General features: G+C 40.9%; 1 protein-coding gene across 22 annotated transcripts in view; it reads left to right on the top strand.

Moving 5' to 3' along the window:
- Window positions 1-15,027, top strand: part of LOC121290577 (target of Nesh-SH3-like) — a 290,979-nt gene that overhangs the window by 26,817 nt on the left and 249,135 nt on the right. For all 22 annotated transcript variants that reach the window (XM_041211152.1, XM_041211169.1, XM_041211161.1 and 19 more), the window contains one exon: window positions 7,203-7,379. In XM_041211152.1, the coding sequence (XP_041067086.1) occupies window positions 7,203-7,379 (177 nt within the window). The remainder of the gene's footprint in view (window positions 1-7,202; window positions 7,380-15,027) is intronic.

Below are 15,027 nucleotides of genomic sequence, written 5' to 3'. Positions count from 1 at the left end.
AAACACATTGTTTTTTTTAAATCAAAAAGTCCCTCAGCTTTCAAAAGGTCAACAATGCAGCTGGTTTTGGAATGGGTACCATTATCACAAAAAATCTATTTGATCTGTTTTCACTTGTAAATTCCAATGATGTAAATGATGACGAAACGCACCATTGTGTTATTTGTTTGTGCTCTTCCCATTCCCCTTCACTGAATAAAACTGCCTCACTAAAACCTTTTTCAAGAAGACCATTCCCCTTTAATATAACCATAATGGAATTGCACAGCTCATTAACTGTTCATTACCAGCAATAATATGCTCATTACTGGCATTAGTGAAGCCATTGATGCAAATCGGAGAGACCATTAAAGCTCATAATGACCATTAAGCTTTAACAAAATGTGATCCTAATGATAAAACTCAATGTTTGACTTGTGATTTTAAGAAGTCTGTAACTACTTTGTTGTGTTGGGCTAAAGATCCTATAAAACTATTTGACCCTTAAATTGCAGATTTGAAAACATTCCAGTCGCTTATGCTACTGGGATGCTTGTGATTGATTACCGTGTTCCTTCAACAGTGGACCATCTGAGACCAGGAAGGTGTTTATCGGCTGATTGCCAGCCATTGACTGCATAACTCTACAATTGTTGTCATTGTTAGTTTACAAGAAATTTCATAACGTGTTTGTACTCAAAAGAGTTACATCCTCTTAACGTTTGGCCTAAATAGCCAAGTGGTTATGGTACTGGGTTTGTAACCCCAAGATCAAGAGTTCAAATCTCACAGTGGCAAACAATGTAACTTCATCTGAACAGATGGAAACATGTTTGTACTCAAAAGAGTTACAATCTCAGCAGGGACCACTAACATTTAGGCCTAAATAGCCAAGTGGTTATGGTACTGGGTTTGTAACCCCAAGATCAAGAGTTCAAATCTCACAATGGCAAACTATGAAACAATGTAACTTCATCTGAAACAGATGGAAACAGGTTTACTCAAAAGAGTATCAGGAGTTCAAATCTCACAATGGCAAAACTATGAAACAATGTAACTTCATCTGAAACAGATGGAAACAGGTTTACTCAAAAGAGTATCAAGAGTTCAAATCTCACACTGGTAAACAATGTAACTTTATCTGTGCCTTTTAGGCTTGGCCTAAATAGCCAAGTGGTTATGGTACTGGGCTTGTAACCCCAAGATCAAGAGTTCAAATCTCACAATGGCAAACTATGAAACAATGTAACTTCATCTGAAACAGATGGAAACATGTTTGTACTCGAAAGAGTTACAAAGATATGTTAATTTAAAAGATTTAAAAGATTATCAAGAGTTCAAATCTCACAGTGGCAAACTATGAAACAATGTAACTTCATCTGAAACAGATGGAAACGGGTTTGTACTCGAGAGTTACAAGAAATGTCATGGCTTGGCCTAAATAGCCAAGTGGTTATGGTACTGGGCTTGCAACCCCAAGATCAAGAGTTCAAATCTCACAATGGCAAACTATGAAACAATGTAACTTCATCTGAAACAGATGGAAACGGGTTTGTACTCGAAAGAGTTACAAGAAATGTCATGGCTATAACCCCAAGATCAAGTGTTCAAATCTCACAATGGCAAGCTATGAAACAATGTAACATCAAGAGTTCAAATCTCACAATGGCAAACAATGTAACTTCATCTGAAACAGATGGAAATGTGTTTGTACTCGAAAGAGTTACAAGAAATGTCGTGACTTGGCCTAAATAGCCAAGTGGTTATGGTACTGGGCTGCAACCCCAAGATCAAGAGTTCAAATCTCACAATGGCAAACTATGAAACAATGTAACTTCATCTGAAACAGATGGAAACGGGTTTGTACTCGAAAGAGTTACAAGAAATGTCATGGCTTGGCCTAAATAGCCAAGTGGTTATGGTACTGGGCTTGCAACCCCAAGATCAAGAGTTCAAATCTCACAATGGTAAACTGTGAAACAATGTAACTTGATCTGAAACAAATGGAAATGGGTTTGTACTCAAAAGAGTTACAAGAAATGTCATGGCTTGGCCTAAATAGCCAAGTGGTTATGGTACTGGGTTTGTAACCCCAAGATCAAGAGTTCAAATCTCACAATGGCAAACAATGTAACTTCATCTGAAACAGATGGAAATGTGTTTGTACTCGAAAGAGTTATAAGAAATGTCGTGGCTTGGCCTAAATAGCCAAGTGGTTATGGTACTGGGCTTGCAACCCCAAGATCAAGAGTTCAAATCTCACAATGGCAAACTATAAAACAATATAACTTCATCTGAAACAGATGGAAACGGGTTTGTACTCGAAAGAGTTATAAGAAATGTCACAGTAAAATAAATGAATGTCAGTGTGTTATAGTTTAGTGGTTAGAACTGAACTACATTAGGAAAGTATATATTTTATTTTCACTCTTACCAATAAAGTAATATTGTTAAATATATTTTTAGAGGTTGACAATAATTTGAATCAATTAGGAAGGCTTTGGAAACTGAAATCTGTTGTACAGGATGATTGCACATATCTTAACACTGATGTTGAAAGCAGAGTATGTCCCTTATGAGAACTGCAGTTGTTGAATTAATTAAATATTCTAGAGACAACAAGGTTTCAAACTTTTGTGCAACTTTGCTTTCTCAATACATTTTTATGTGAATGGCATCCATCATTTTCCAAAGCACTGTTAAACCTCTGGGACATTTACAAGTTATGGAGTTTATAGGAGAGGAAAATTATTTCCAACAACACTCCTAATTTGACAATTGAATCTGCTTTAAGATGGAAAAAAAGCTTACAAGATTTTACATTTGCTTTATTCTGGGGAGAAAAAGTAAATCTTACTCTTTTAGAATTAAGCATAGATGCATTTAAGGGGAAGCTCGATTAGCACATGAGGGTGAAAGGAATAATAGGATATGCTGATGGGCTTATCGATGAAGTTAAGGTGAAAGGAGGCTGATGTAGGGCATAAACATCGGCATAGACCTATTGGATAACCTGCTTATTAGCAAACTGTTAGATGACATAAAATGTAATTTCAGTGAAGCAATGAAGTGACAGCAAATGGACCTGGAGCAAGCCCACACAGCAAAAGGCAAATAATGGGCTGAATGCCAACCTGCTTGCAGTGGGGTAGGGAGGCAGCAGCGTTTCGGGACCCTGAGAGATTTTGGAATGGGTTTTTCCATAACTCTTTAACCGAGCCATGGCATTAGCATCCTACTTCTGGGCTCCCTGATTAATCGGGGTAGGCGTGAACATGAAATGCTCTTGACTGTTGAGACCTAAGTATTTAAAGTGAACTCAAGTGATGGAGACTTACTGAGGGAAGGCTGCCACCACCTGTCATTCTCCAAGGCATCCCTGTTCATCATAGTGCATGCTATAAGGTCCCACAGAGACATCTTGTTCTCAGCAGATGGGAAGAAGTGTGCCTTTCAAATGAAGTCAGTGTGGCTGGAAGTAGCTGAGGAGGTGAACAGCAGGAGTGTGCACGATAATCTTTCCATGGTTATGTGCCAGCTGGACGTGAATACAGTGAAATCCCTATTGATTGACAGAGACTGCTGGCTGTTCTGAGGTGCCTTGATTGCCACATATGCAATCAATGACCTTCTGTCGGAATACAGTCAGAGTAGCAGATCTAAAGCCCCTCTCATTCTGACTGGCCTCATCAGTAGGTGAGCTCTGGCAATCATGATACTGGTCACCTGGGAGGTGCATCTGTGGGTAGCAGATTGTGAAGTCTTGTAGGAGGCACCAGCAGATTCCTGGAAGGAGCTGAGGTGAAGAAATTCAGGACTAAAGTGACCATGTTGGCCCACCTGGTCCACTTGGAAGGAGGACTCCTTCCTGCATAAGTTTCTCCATGCTGCTGAGTGGGAAGTGCAGATCAAAGGCAAAAAAGTCCAAAGTCGCAGAAATCACCTCCGAAGCAGAAAACACACTCTCAACAAGTTCTGTGAGCAAAAACCTTTTGCTTAGGCAAAGAAGCAGCTGTCAGATCTCAGTATTTAAAAACTTTCTTGTCTGTCAATTGCTCAGCCCCATTAATTCCTGGTGTCCCCTTGACTTGCTCAAACTGGCGAGTTTCAGACAACCTGTGAAACCCATTCACAGGCAGTTAAGGCCAGAATCCAAGGTTAAAAATTCAGTCAATTAGCTTTTAGCATATGTTAGTCGCAGACCCTGCCTGTGCCATCGGTGCCCACAAATGCATATGAATTAAGTTCAGAAGTCAGTAGGCTCCTGCCAGCTTTCCGACATGCTGGCACTTTTTGCTTCTATAACTGTCTGCATGCACTGACACCCGCCCACCCTGACAGGTTAAAATTCCCCCAATAGGTACATTTGAAGAATAGGAGGAGATAAACTGCATAAGTATGAGGTCTATAAATATCTATTTGCAAAAATAAAAAATTATGGAGTATACCTGCCAGACCTGTAAAGAGAAAACATGAATATTATCTAGGTCACTCTCTCACCATTTGCCCTTCCGCTGTTCGGATGAAGGATCTACACCACAAAATGGCAACCTGCTTTCTCTCTTACCTTCAGTGGAATCAGACGGCTTCATATACTGAACCCAATACTGCCTGCTGAAAAGGAAATGGGCAATACAGCTAATGTCTGAAGGTACCAAATTCATTGTTTGAACCAGAGGGCTGCACAGTGTCAGGGAGAAAGATGAGATGCTTTTCCTGATGCACGCACCAAAGTTGGACCAAAGGAAAAAGTGGTCCGACTGGAAGTAGAAAGAGAGTAAAAGTGGAGAGTCAGAATGAGCTCAGGGTCAGATTACTGGCCAGAATGGAGGTGTTCAGCAAAGCTGTCTCTTAATTTTTGCTTGGTTTCGGTCATCATAGTGTAGAAGAAGAGGAGGCCTTGTGGTGCAGTGGGTAGCATCAATCTGCAAATCCTTCCATGTAAAGGTGCATGTTGCCACAGCAATGCACTCTCCTTTGGGGGGGCTGGTTGGCTCACTTGGCTGGATGACCAGTGTGAATCACTTGGTGCCAACAGCATGGCGTTCAATCCCTCTTCCTGCTGGGGCGGATTCAGGACTTGTCTCCTTGCTCCATCCATGGTGGAGATCACCCTGTTACCCACGCTATGGGCCAGATCTGACTTAGTTCAGAGAACTGAAGAAGAAGAATGGGGAATGAAGAGTCAATATTGGACATGAAGGCGATGTTAAGGGATATGGGGCAAAGATGGGTGTCTGGAGTCTGTTCTCAGATCAACTAGCATCTCATGGAATGGTGGTGGAACATGCTTGAGAGGCTGAATGACCTATATCTATTCCTATGAAGGATGTATGGAACAAGAAAGCACTGTTAATGGATTTTTCAAGATCAGAGTGAGATTCATCTGAATATCTTGAATAATAATGCCCTGTCTTGGAAGGTGAATAATGTAGATTGTAAGATTGGATATCATTCTAGAATTTTGCTGAGTTACCTTGGGAACAAAGGAAAACCTTCACAGCACCTTCCCTGAAGTGATTAAAATAATTGAGTAGAGTTAGTGACAGTTGAGTAGAGTTAGTGACAGGAGAAGCTATATATCTGCTTAGTATACAGAGGGAATGGTGTTAATTGTATAAGTTTAGGTTAAGTGTCTACAAGTGAGGGGCATTCGTTGGATAATTTCACGTTCACATATGAAGAGGCATTACGCAGTATGCACCAATGTGTTTGAGGCCTTCTGCAGTCAGTGGGTATGACAGGGGCTGGAGTCCATCATCGACTCCAGGAATGCTATTTTAATTTGATAAGTTTCCTTTGCAGTTTTTGTTTTGTTAGAATAACCCAAAAGTGCCCTTTTAAGGGTTGTTCCTTTTGTTTATTTGTTTAATGGTTTATTTGATTGCTTAAGAGAGCTGGTGGTGGGCTGTAGGCTTAGAAGCTTTATATTCGTAATGTCTCACTGTGCATAAATCGAAAACTGAGTAAAGATTGACTTCTGATCTCCTTCATTAATTGGCTGTAAGAAGCTTAACAAATGGTCTTTTTTTTTGTTTCATGATCTCTTACATTTATAAGGACAGCCAGTGAGAGAGGTACAGCAGTGTGTTCTTTCTATATACGATACCATACTTGACTTTGATGTGCTTGATACTGACATTATGAGACAAATGGAAAGAGTGCTGCATTCTCAACCACTGGTATTTTTCACTAGGATGAGTTTTGTTTTAGGCATAAATCCTGCTCAGGATCCTGTTTTTCTTTGACAGCAGCAGACCTGAATGCCGCACATCACCTTACCTTGAGCTATAGTGACCCTTGATCAGCCCTTTGTCAGTGCAAATGATGAGCTTAGATGAAGTGGGATGATCCTGGACTTCTTGAGGATTAAATTGGCTCATTTTTCTATATGACTACCTAAGGCCCCACAATGGCAGCAGCAAGCTTCTGCATGCGCCTGACCAGAGGTGGACCAAGGAGAAACAAGAGGCATGCTTTCCCCTGCCTGAACCAGTTAGGTTATTTGCATATTTAAATAAGGGGCCTAAGCTTTGCTTCAGATTCCTTCTGCAACTTTGGATTGCCCCTGATGTGTCTTTCCAAGAACCACCACCCCCCCACCCCCCCGGATCTCATCATTTGAGTTCAGGGCAGTAATCCTGCAAAAGGATCTCCTGAGTTCAATCCCACATTTATTACATGCTGTGTTGCCCTCCAGCTCCAAGATCTCAGCAGTCAGATCAAAGATAACAGCCAGATAAATGGAAGCTGCTTCCCTGATAAGTTTTACAGTGGTGCAAAAATTGTATAAATTCTTGACTTGGATCTCTAACTCCAGAGGGGAGCAGTGCAAGTGCCCAGGAGAAGGCAGTCTTGTATCATGTGAGTTTGGCAGCGCACAAAATATGGTTCCAGCATGATGTCTGTGAGGTTTAAAGAGTCCTCCTGGACTTGTTATAAGCTAGGCAGAACTAATTTAAAGGCTCCTGCAATCTTCAGAAGACTGGGTTATTATGTTATCTATGTTGATTGTTGCAGGCTTCAGGCAACATTAGCTTTAATATTTCCCTTGATTAAGTAGATATGTGCAATAATTTATATCTGGTTTATTTATTTCTTTAAGGTAGTGAGTGCTCATGCCTACATTCATCTCTCTATTCTCCTGCCTCAGTGGGATAGTTAAGCATTTTTTGCAGGATTCAACAAATTTTCTTTTTTTTTTCTTTCTGATCTATCCCCAGTTAAAAGGCAAAGCTTAAAAGTGCGGATTACTGCTAAGGATGACAGTATTGTATTGCAGTACCTTAGCTCCAGCCCTGCCATCAAACTTCAAGGTTACGTTCTTGGATATGGCGGTCGACACTCCAAGCAGAACATCACATTGCCTGACAATGGAGATCCACTTGAGGTTGATGTTGGTAAGAACCCTAAGCCATATGTTTCCACTTAAAGCATGGAAAATTAAAACCATATGCGTAGCAGTACAATGACATTTTACAAAAGAAATGTGTGCTCATCACCTCTCCCATTATACCATCACATTTCCTTTTCTTTTGGCATCATTCGGACAATACGTTAAAACATTACTTGGATTTGTCACTTGATTGATGAGGATAAAATTATTTAGTGGGAAACTCATAAAGAAAGTGACAAATGATTTCTATTTCCTTTGTGTTTTAGCTGACGCAAATCCGCATAAAATGCATTTAACAACATTGAGTTTTGAACTTAGATTCAGATTCCTTACTATGATAATCAAATTATTCTTTGCTAAGGAAATTCCCCTTGGTGTTTAATGCCTGTTTTTCTTCTACTTGATGTGATTTTCATGAATAGATTCAAGAAAACACTCCCACAAAACAAATGCTAAAAATGTACCCAATCTGCAAATCAGATACAAAAAGAGAAATAAGGAGGGAAAGAAAAATAGATTAAGAGAGGCAGAAGAGAAAAGTTAAAAAAAAATTAAATGTTGCATTTTTAATGTATCCAACAATAGCTAAAACCTGGAGGAATGAGTCTCCCCTGGAAAGACCAAGGGTAATGCTCTAGAGACCCGGGTTTGAATCCCACCATGGTAGATGGTGGAATTTGAAATTAATAAAAATCTGGAATTAAAAGCCTAAAGATGACCATGAAACCACTGCTGATTGTTGTAAAAACCCATTTGGTTCACTAATGTCCTTTAGGGAAGGAAATCTGCTGTCCTTACCTGGTCTGGCCAACAGCAATGTGGTTAACTCTTAAATGCCCTCCAAATAAGGGTAATTAGGGATGGGCAATAAATGCTGGTCTAACCAGTGACACCTACATCCCATAAATGAATATTAAAAAAAGTTAATTTTCAGTGATTCAGGGTAATTCCTTGGCTATATTTAACATTTATCTTATTTAACATTATTAAATTAATCTCTCATGGCTAATTAAGGCTTAACTAAATAAGCTGCAGACCTTAATTGGCTGCAAAACAATTTCTATGTGCCACTTAAGACAGACGCTAACTTTATGTGACAAGTTTGGTTCATATCAGCTGTGTGAGTACAGCAACACCTGATCAGTGCATTTTAGTGGTGAGTCAGACAGCGAGATACAGTTTTTGCAAAGCTAACGGCAGAGCTTGCAACTCAGACAGCAGCTTTTGATTTCCACATCTGCCCTTTCCTGAAGTTGCTGTAACATTTGCATATAAATAGTGTTGTTATTTTGACAACAGATTCAGGGCCAATGTTTCTCTAAACCAGATGTTCAGAAAAGCATTACACTTTGTTTTACAAATACCACTGAGTCAAAAATTCAGCCAAGATGATGAAGTGCTGCATTATCCATTTATAAGGTCCACACATGTTCATTTAACCTTCATTTGGCAGGTGGATATTTTCAAATTAAGCATTCAACATTAAAGTCCTAAAACCATGGATTTTCAGCTTGAGGAACTATCGTTTTCTGATTATGCACATTCGCTCAATCCATACTAGCTCATGTTGAATTCAGCTAAGGAACTCAATAAAGGCATTTTCTTTGAAAAGCACTTTGTAGGCCTGCAACATCATCTCAAGATATTTGTTCAGTGATCAGCATTTTCTGTTTTCTTTCATTGTTAAAAGTGGCAACATTGATTTAAGAGGAATATACAGAGAGAGGATGCCCTGGAGGACTGAATCTATATGGTTAGAGTTAGGAAATAATAGATGTGCTATTATATTAGTGGATGTATTCTATGGGTCACCAATTATTGTAGTGGGAAAGATTTAGAGGAGCAAATTTGCAGGAAAGTTACAGAAGGGTACAAAAACCTATAGGCCAGAATTTTACGCTCCCCTGGAGGCAGGTTAGTTTGCTGGGGGCGGGGGGTGATGGGGTAAGATTGGATGCCATGGCAGTAGCGTTCTGCCTGCTGCCTACCTGCCCGGCCCTCCTCATGAGTATTTTACCCATGGTGGGGGGTATAGGGTGGCCCACTCATGATGGGCTAATTGACTCTTTTAAGTGGCCTCTCAAGAGGTTCTTCTTGCTGCTACTGGCGTTTTACCCACAGCAGGGGAGGCCTTTGTCACATGTCTAGACTGCCCACGAAAAACCTGGCGAGCCTTGTGGCCAGGCTGGGTGGGATGGTTGCCTTATGGTCTGGTAGCCTGTGTCCATTGGAGTCCTCCGCATGGTATTTCACCCCTTTTGCCCTCATTTCCTCTCCCCCGGCCTTGTCAATTTAGGCCTCCCCCCACTATCCTCATCGGGGTCTGTCAGCCTGGATGTACCTGTTACTCCACGCTCCAAGCTGCTCCTCTTCAGGAACTGCTTGCAGTCCTAGCAGTGACCACCGCTGCTGGTAGTGCTATGGGGACAATTTGACCCAATGCCAACTCAAGTCCCTTCCATGCCAATTCACCCAGTACCCACTATGTACGTAACCTGTGACAAGTGTGGAACTGCTGAGAAAAATAAACACCCATTCAGAAATGTTCTTCGCAAAAATCTGCTGTTCCTACACCCTTATAAAAGTGTCAATCCGAGTATCAGTAACAGAGGCTTCAAACACTTTGCACCTCTTAATCTTGACCGAATAAATGTTGACAAAAGAGATCACAGAACAATGTATAGTAACTACTTAAAGATGTCAATCATGCAAAGTCAACAATTCACTTCAGTTGTCAAAGAAGATTACCTGCTGAGTTAATGTTTTTCTTGGTCTGGGCTCTCTGCCAAGCATTCATAATGAGGGTACATCCACCTGTTGCCATGAGTTGGCCTAGAGTTAGCATGGAGAGTATGGGATGGTCATGAGGAGTGACTGCTTGGTGGAGGGGGGAGGGGTGTGTGTGTGTGTGTGTGTGTGTGTGTGTGTGTGTGTGTGTGTGTGTGTGTGTGTGTGTGTGGAATGAGTTGGCATGCAATATACGAGGAGACATGGGAGCGGCTGGGAGACGTGGGTAAGGCTTTTCAGCCTTTCCTTTCAAAAGGTTCCTGAAGCCAGACTATGGTTCATGACTCCTCCTGAGGGGTGATGAACCAAGAGTCATGAAGAAGATGGCCTCACTGCACAAAAGTAGTAGAGGGCTTGGGGATGTCTACCCCCCCACAATGGAGCCAGCCAGGTTAGGAGGACAGGGTGTTGGCTCACTACCTGCACACTTATCCAGCTGGCAAAAATTCCTGGCATCGTCCTGGGGGTGGGTATTCTGGAATCGGGTCCCGCCCACCATTTTGAAAAGGCTCCAGAGTCGTCCTGACCCTACGAAAATCCAGCCCATGGAGTCCAAAAACTTGTAAGTTATGATGAACCTTTATAAAACACTGGTTTGGCCGCAAATGATGTTTTGTGTCCAATTCTGGGTGCCACACTTTAGGAGAGATGTGATGACTTTAGAGAGGGTGCAGAAAAGATTTACTAACTGGTTCCAGGAAAAAGGGGCTCCAGTAATGTGGATAGATTGGAGAAGCTTTGGTTGCTCTCTTTAAAGAAGAGAAGCTTTAGAGGAAATCTGATAGAGGTGTTCAAAATCATGAGGGGTCGAGGCAGATGAGATAGAGAGGAACTACTACCATTGGGAGCAGAGTTAAGAATTAGAGATCATAGATTTAAGGTGATTGGCAAAACCACCCCCCCAATCATCGGAGGGGTCATTCTGCCACCGTGAAAATGCCAACAGCCCTCTTTAAAATAGCCCTTAATGGGTTATTTGAATTTATAAATTTGCTTCCTACCTCTTTGTCAGGGGAAGCCTATCGAAGTTGGTCCTGCCGTTGGCAAAATGGGAAAAAACTTCTTTACACAGTGAATGGTTACAATCTGGAATACACTGCCTGAAATGATGGTGGAGGAAGATTCAGTTGTGATTTTCAAAAGTAAAATACTTAAGTGCTTGAAGGAAAATATTTTCAAGGCTATGGAAAAGGGCTGGGGGGTGGTGGGCGGCGGGGATGGCAGTTGTTGGACTAGCTATATTTCTCTTGCAGGAAGTCAGCCTGGACTCGAAGGGCCAAATGACCTCCTTCTGTGCTGTAATCAATGCCATATTCCATAGGCAGAATTTTCCCAAAAGGTTGGAGTCCCAACAATGGCCAGAAACGTGTGTCGGCAACACACATAATCGGATGGCAGGACTTCCGCCTTGGTCTTACAGGCAACAGCTCATGAATAAGCTGCTGCCAGGGTTGCCGTCCTGTGCAGAACAACCACCCACCCCCATAAGCTGCCCGCCCAATCAGAGGACTGGCAGTTCCACACCTAAACAGTGCCACCAGGAATGATGTCCACTACTGAGGAAGGCAGGTGCCCTACAGCCTACACCAGGTGGGACGAAGAAACTTTGAAAATGCTTGAAAATTATATTGATTGAGGGGAACCCCTCTGAGCTAACCATGGGAGCTGCTTTCCCTGCCCGCAGCCCTCCCTCAAAATAAAAAAATACTTTCCTCTTTGGGCTGCTACTGGGGGACTGCCTGTATTCAGCAGGTGGCCTCCTGTCATGAAGCTATTAATAATATTATTGGAAAATATTTTTCTTTTAAAATAGAGTTTTAGTCTGTGGGTGTGTCTTAATTGGATTAAAACCAGCTAGTCTAGCTGCTTTGATGTGCACTAGTTTTGATATGTAAGAGAGATAGCATGCATTTGCATTTTTTGAATAGAGTATTCAAGAAGTGGGGGTGAAAACTGATGCCTATCTAGCAGCTACCAAGCAATATGTTTATATTACTAATAAATTTGGTACTATGAAAGGGTTTTATTGTTAAAGAGGTTTAGTTCAGAGATTGTTGATACAATGAGAATTAACATTCAATGGGGCTGGTAGGTATAACTTCAGCAGTTTTTGGGTGTGCAGAGTAGAGGCAATGTAAGATCAAAAGGCAGCTGTAAGCCTCCAACTGGCTCCAAATGAACCAAAATGAAAAGAACCTCATTTTGAACTCGTAAGGTGAAAATGCTTTGCCTGGTGTTTGGTTAAGTCTATGGGTTGCTGTGCCTTAATGAAGATTAGTTTGGGAATTTGTTAAAAGTTTTGATAGTAGTAATTTGTAGCCATGTGTATATATATATATTTTAACCTGTGTAACTTAAAAAAATGTTTCATTTAGTTTCATGTAAAACCTTGAAAACTGGTGGTCTGATTCCTGAATTTAGATCTCAAACATAATACTTAACATTAGTCGTTATGACAGTTGTTTAAAGTTTCCCCCTGGGATCTTTAAATAACTCTGCTTTACCAACTGCATTCGTCATGACACTCCCCAATCATCAGAGTGGTCATTCTGCCACCATGAAAATGCCAACAGCACAACATTTAATGGGTTATTCGAATTTTAAAATTTGCTTCCTACCTCTTTGTCAGGGGAAACCTATTGAAGTTGGTCCTGCTGTTGGCAAAATTCCCTGACGGTGGGACATGGTCAGGGAGTTGACCTAACATGGCTCCTATGATCCTGTGAAAAGGCCAACAGGCTACCAAGTTGAATCCTTATTCGAAATGAGTAAAGTATTTCTCTAATAATGAAATCAAAACATTTATCCAGGATTTGATTTTTTTAAAAGATTTTCCACAAACAGTAAACTGTTAATAAAATACAGCCAACTTAACAGTGCTTTGGCCTACTGGCATACCCATGCAGTGGCCACAGAGCGAGGTCTCAACCTCGGCCAAGCCCCAATGGAGGGATAAATAACCTAGTTGCTTCTAGAAATTAGAAAGAGAGGCGCAGAACTTCAAGAAGTTGCTGATCCTTGCCTGCATCTCCTTCTACAGAGTTTTAGGGCAGCCTTGGTGAATGACTGGGAGTGGATCAGCCCTACTCTCTTAGCAATGGATGGAATCCTTGGTGTTGATGTAAACCTTAAGTGATAAATATTTACTAAATTTTCAATATTTTATGTATCTCAGTTTGAAGCACACCTTTCAGCCGTGATACCGCACACGGCTAAGTCCAGGTGCTTGCATTTATAATAATGGCAATAGTTATCTGAAAGAACTGATGGCGTAAGCTTTATGCAAAGCTTACTCACCTGAGAAACTTAACTTAGGGTGACCAAATCTTATGAAATAAAATAAGGGACAGTTTGACCATGCGACTGGGAGGGGGGGAGGTGGGGGCTTGTGGTGACCAATTCAGTGGGGTGGGGGAGGATTTGCTGTTCACCATAAGAGCAGGGGGATTTGCTGGTGACTGTAACAGGTGGAGGGGACGGAGGTGGGGGGTTGGGGTGTGTGGTGTTACAGTTTGTGGAGTCACAACATTATCATCTCTCTGCTGGCTGACTCTTAGACTTACAGTCCTGCTTGAATCATTCAACTGGGACTCCCAGGCTCAGTCTCTCACATACTGACCTAGAAATACAGGACAAAAGGCATCCCTAAAGGCATATGGGACAAATGGTCAAAATAAAGGACAACCCCTTAAAATACGGACAGTTGGTCACCCTGACTAAACTCCCCCCAACTAGTGTATTGGTATAATCTCATTAGTTTTCTTTGATGGGATATGGACAAAAAATGCCTGGAGATCTCTTTCGCTGAAGTAGATGGCAACTGACGCTAAATAACCCATAGCTTTTATCTCTATGTAGCACTGGTAACGTCCATCAACAATGTTGTGTTGAGGTGAACAATTAATACTGAATGCCAGTTCTGTACTTAGTGCATTGATACTTATATTCTTGTATTATATCCCTGTATTACTGTCAGATAAAATTAGTAAATAGCCGAGGTGAATGAGTAAGAATCCTGCTTCGCATAGAAAATACAGGTGATAGTTCCTGTAGTTTTTGATAAAGTTTGATGTTTTCATGCAGTAACCACTTAACAAGTAAAATCTCCCTTCCAATTAACATCAGGACACGCTAAGAATCCCTGTCTGGAATTTGTCCTTATATGGAATGGTAATCGTTCCCACCTGAAGGTTTTGATCTTCCAGAATGAAATCAGGAATTATTTTGAGAGAACTGAATCACTACAAATGGCTTATGAGAATGGCTGCATTGCAGATATAAAATATGTACAAACAAAATTCTATCATTTCTAAGACGAAGGGTAATAACTGCAAATGAATCATAAAGAAAGCATATTACCAGCTATAGCAACTTGCTTGGGGTGGTTAGTCAAATTAAGAGCACTGAAAATGCATCTAGATGTTTTTAAATTTAATTTTTAACTTGGGCTCAGGAACACTTGTAATAATGATTCAAGTTGGATGATGTGCTGAGTATATGGCGTATTCAGACTGAGTGCCAATGGGCCTTTTGTCAATCAATTATTAAGAGAAAAATATATTTTCTGAAATAAATAAAAATGTTCTACAGCCAATTTTTGATCTTGTTCAATAAAACTGTTAGACATGTTTCAAAGCTCATTCTGTGTTGTTCAATAGAGTATGTAATTTCCAACAGAAATAATATTTGTTTTCCTGTTTGTAGTAGTGAAAATGCTGACAGATGGAAGATTAAGTCAAATTTGTAATGTTGTTCTCATTTTCCTGTGCTTGAATATGGAATCCTGTGAATGCTTAAAGCCACCCTAGGACGTGTGTAGCAAATTCATTGTTACATTAGCATTTCAGCAACAGGCCTGATATTTA

Source organism: Carcharodon carcharias, chromosome 18, assembly GCF_017639515.1.
Source record: "Carcharodon carcharias isolate sCarCar2 chromosome 18, sCarCar2.pri, whole genome shotgun sequence".
Classification (NCBI taxonomy): Eukaryota; Metazoa; Chordata; class Chondrichthyes; order Lamniformes; family Lamnidae; genus Carcharodon; species Carcharodon carcharias.
Note: the sequence above shows the minus strand (reverse complement) of the source record. Positions and strands in the feature narration are given on the sequence as shown.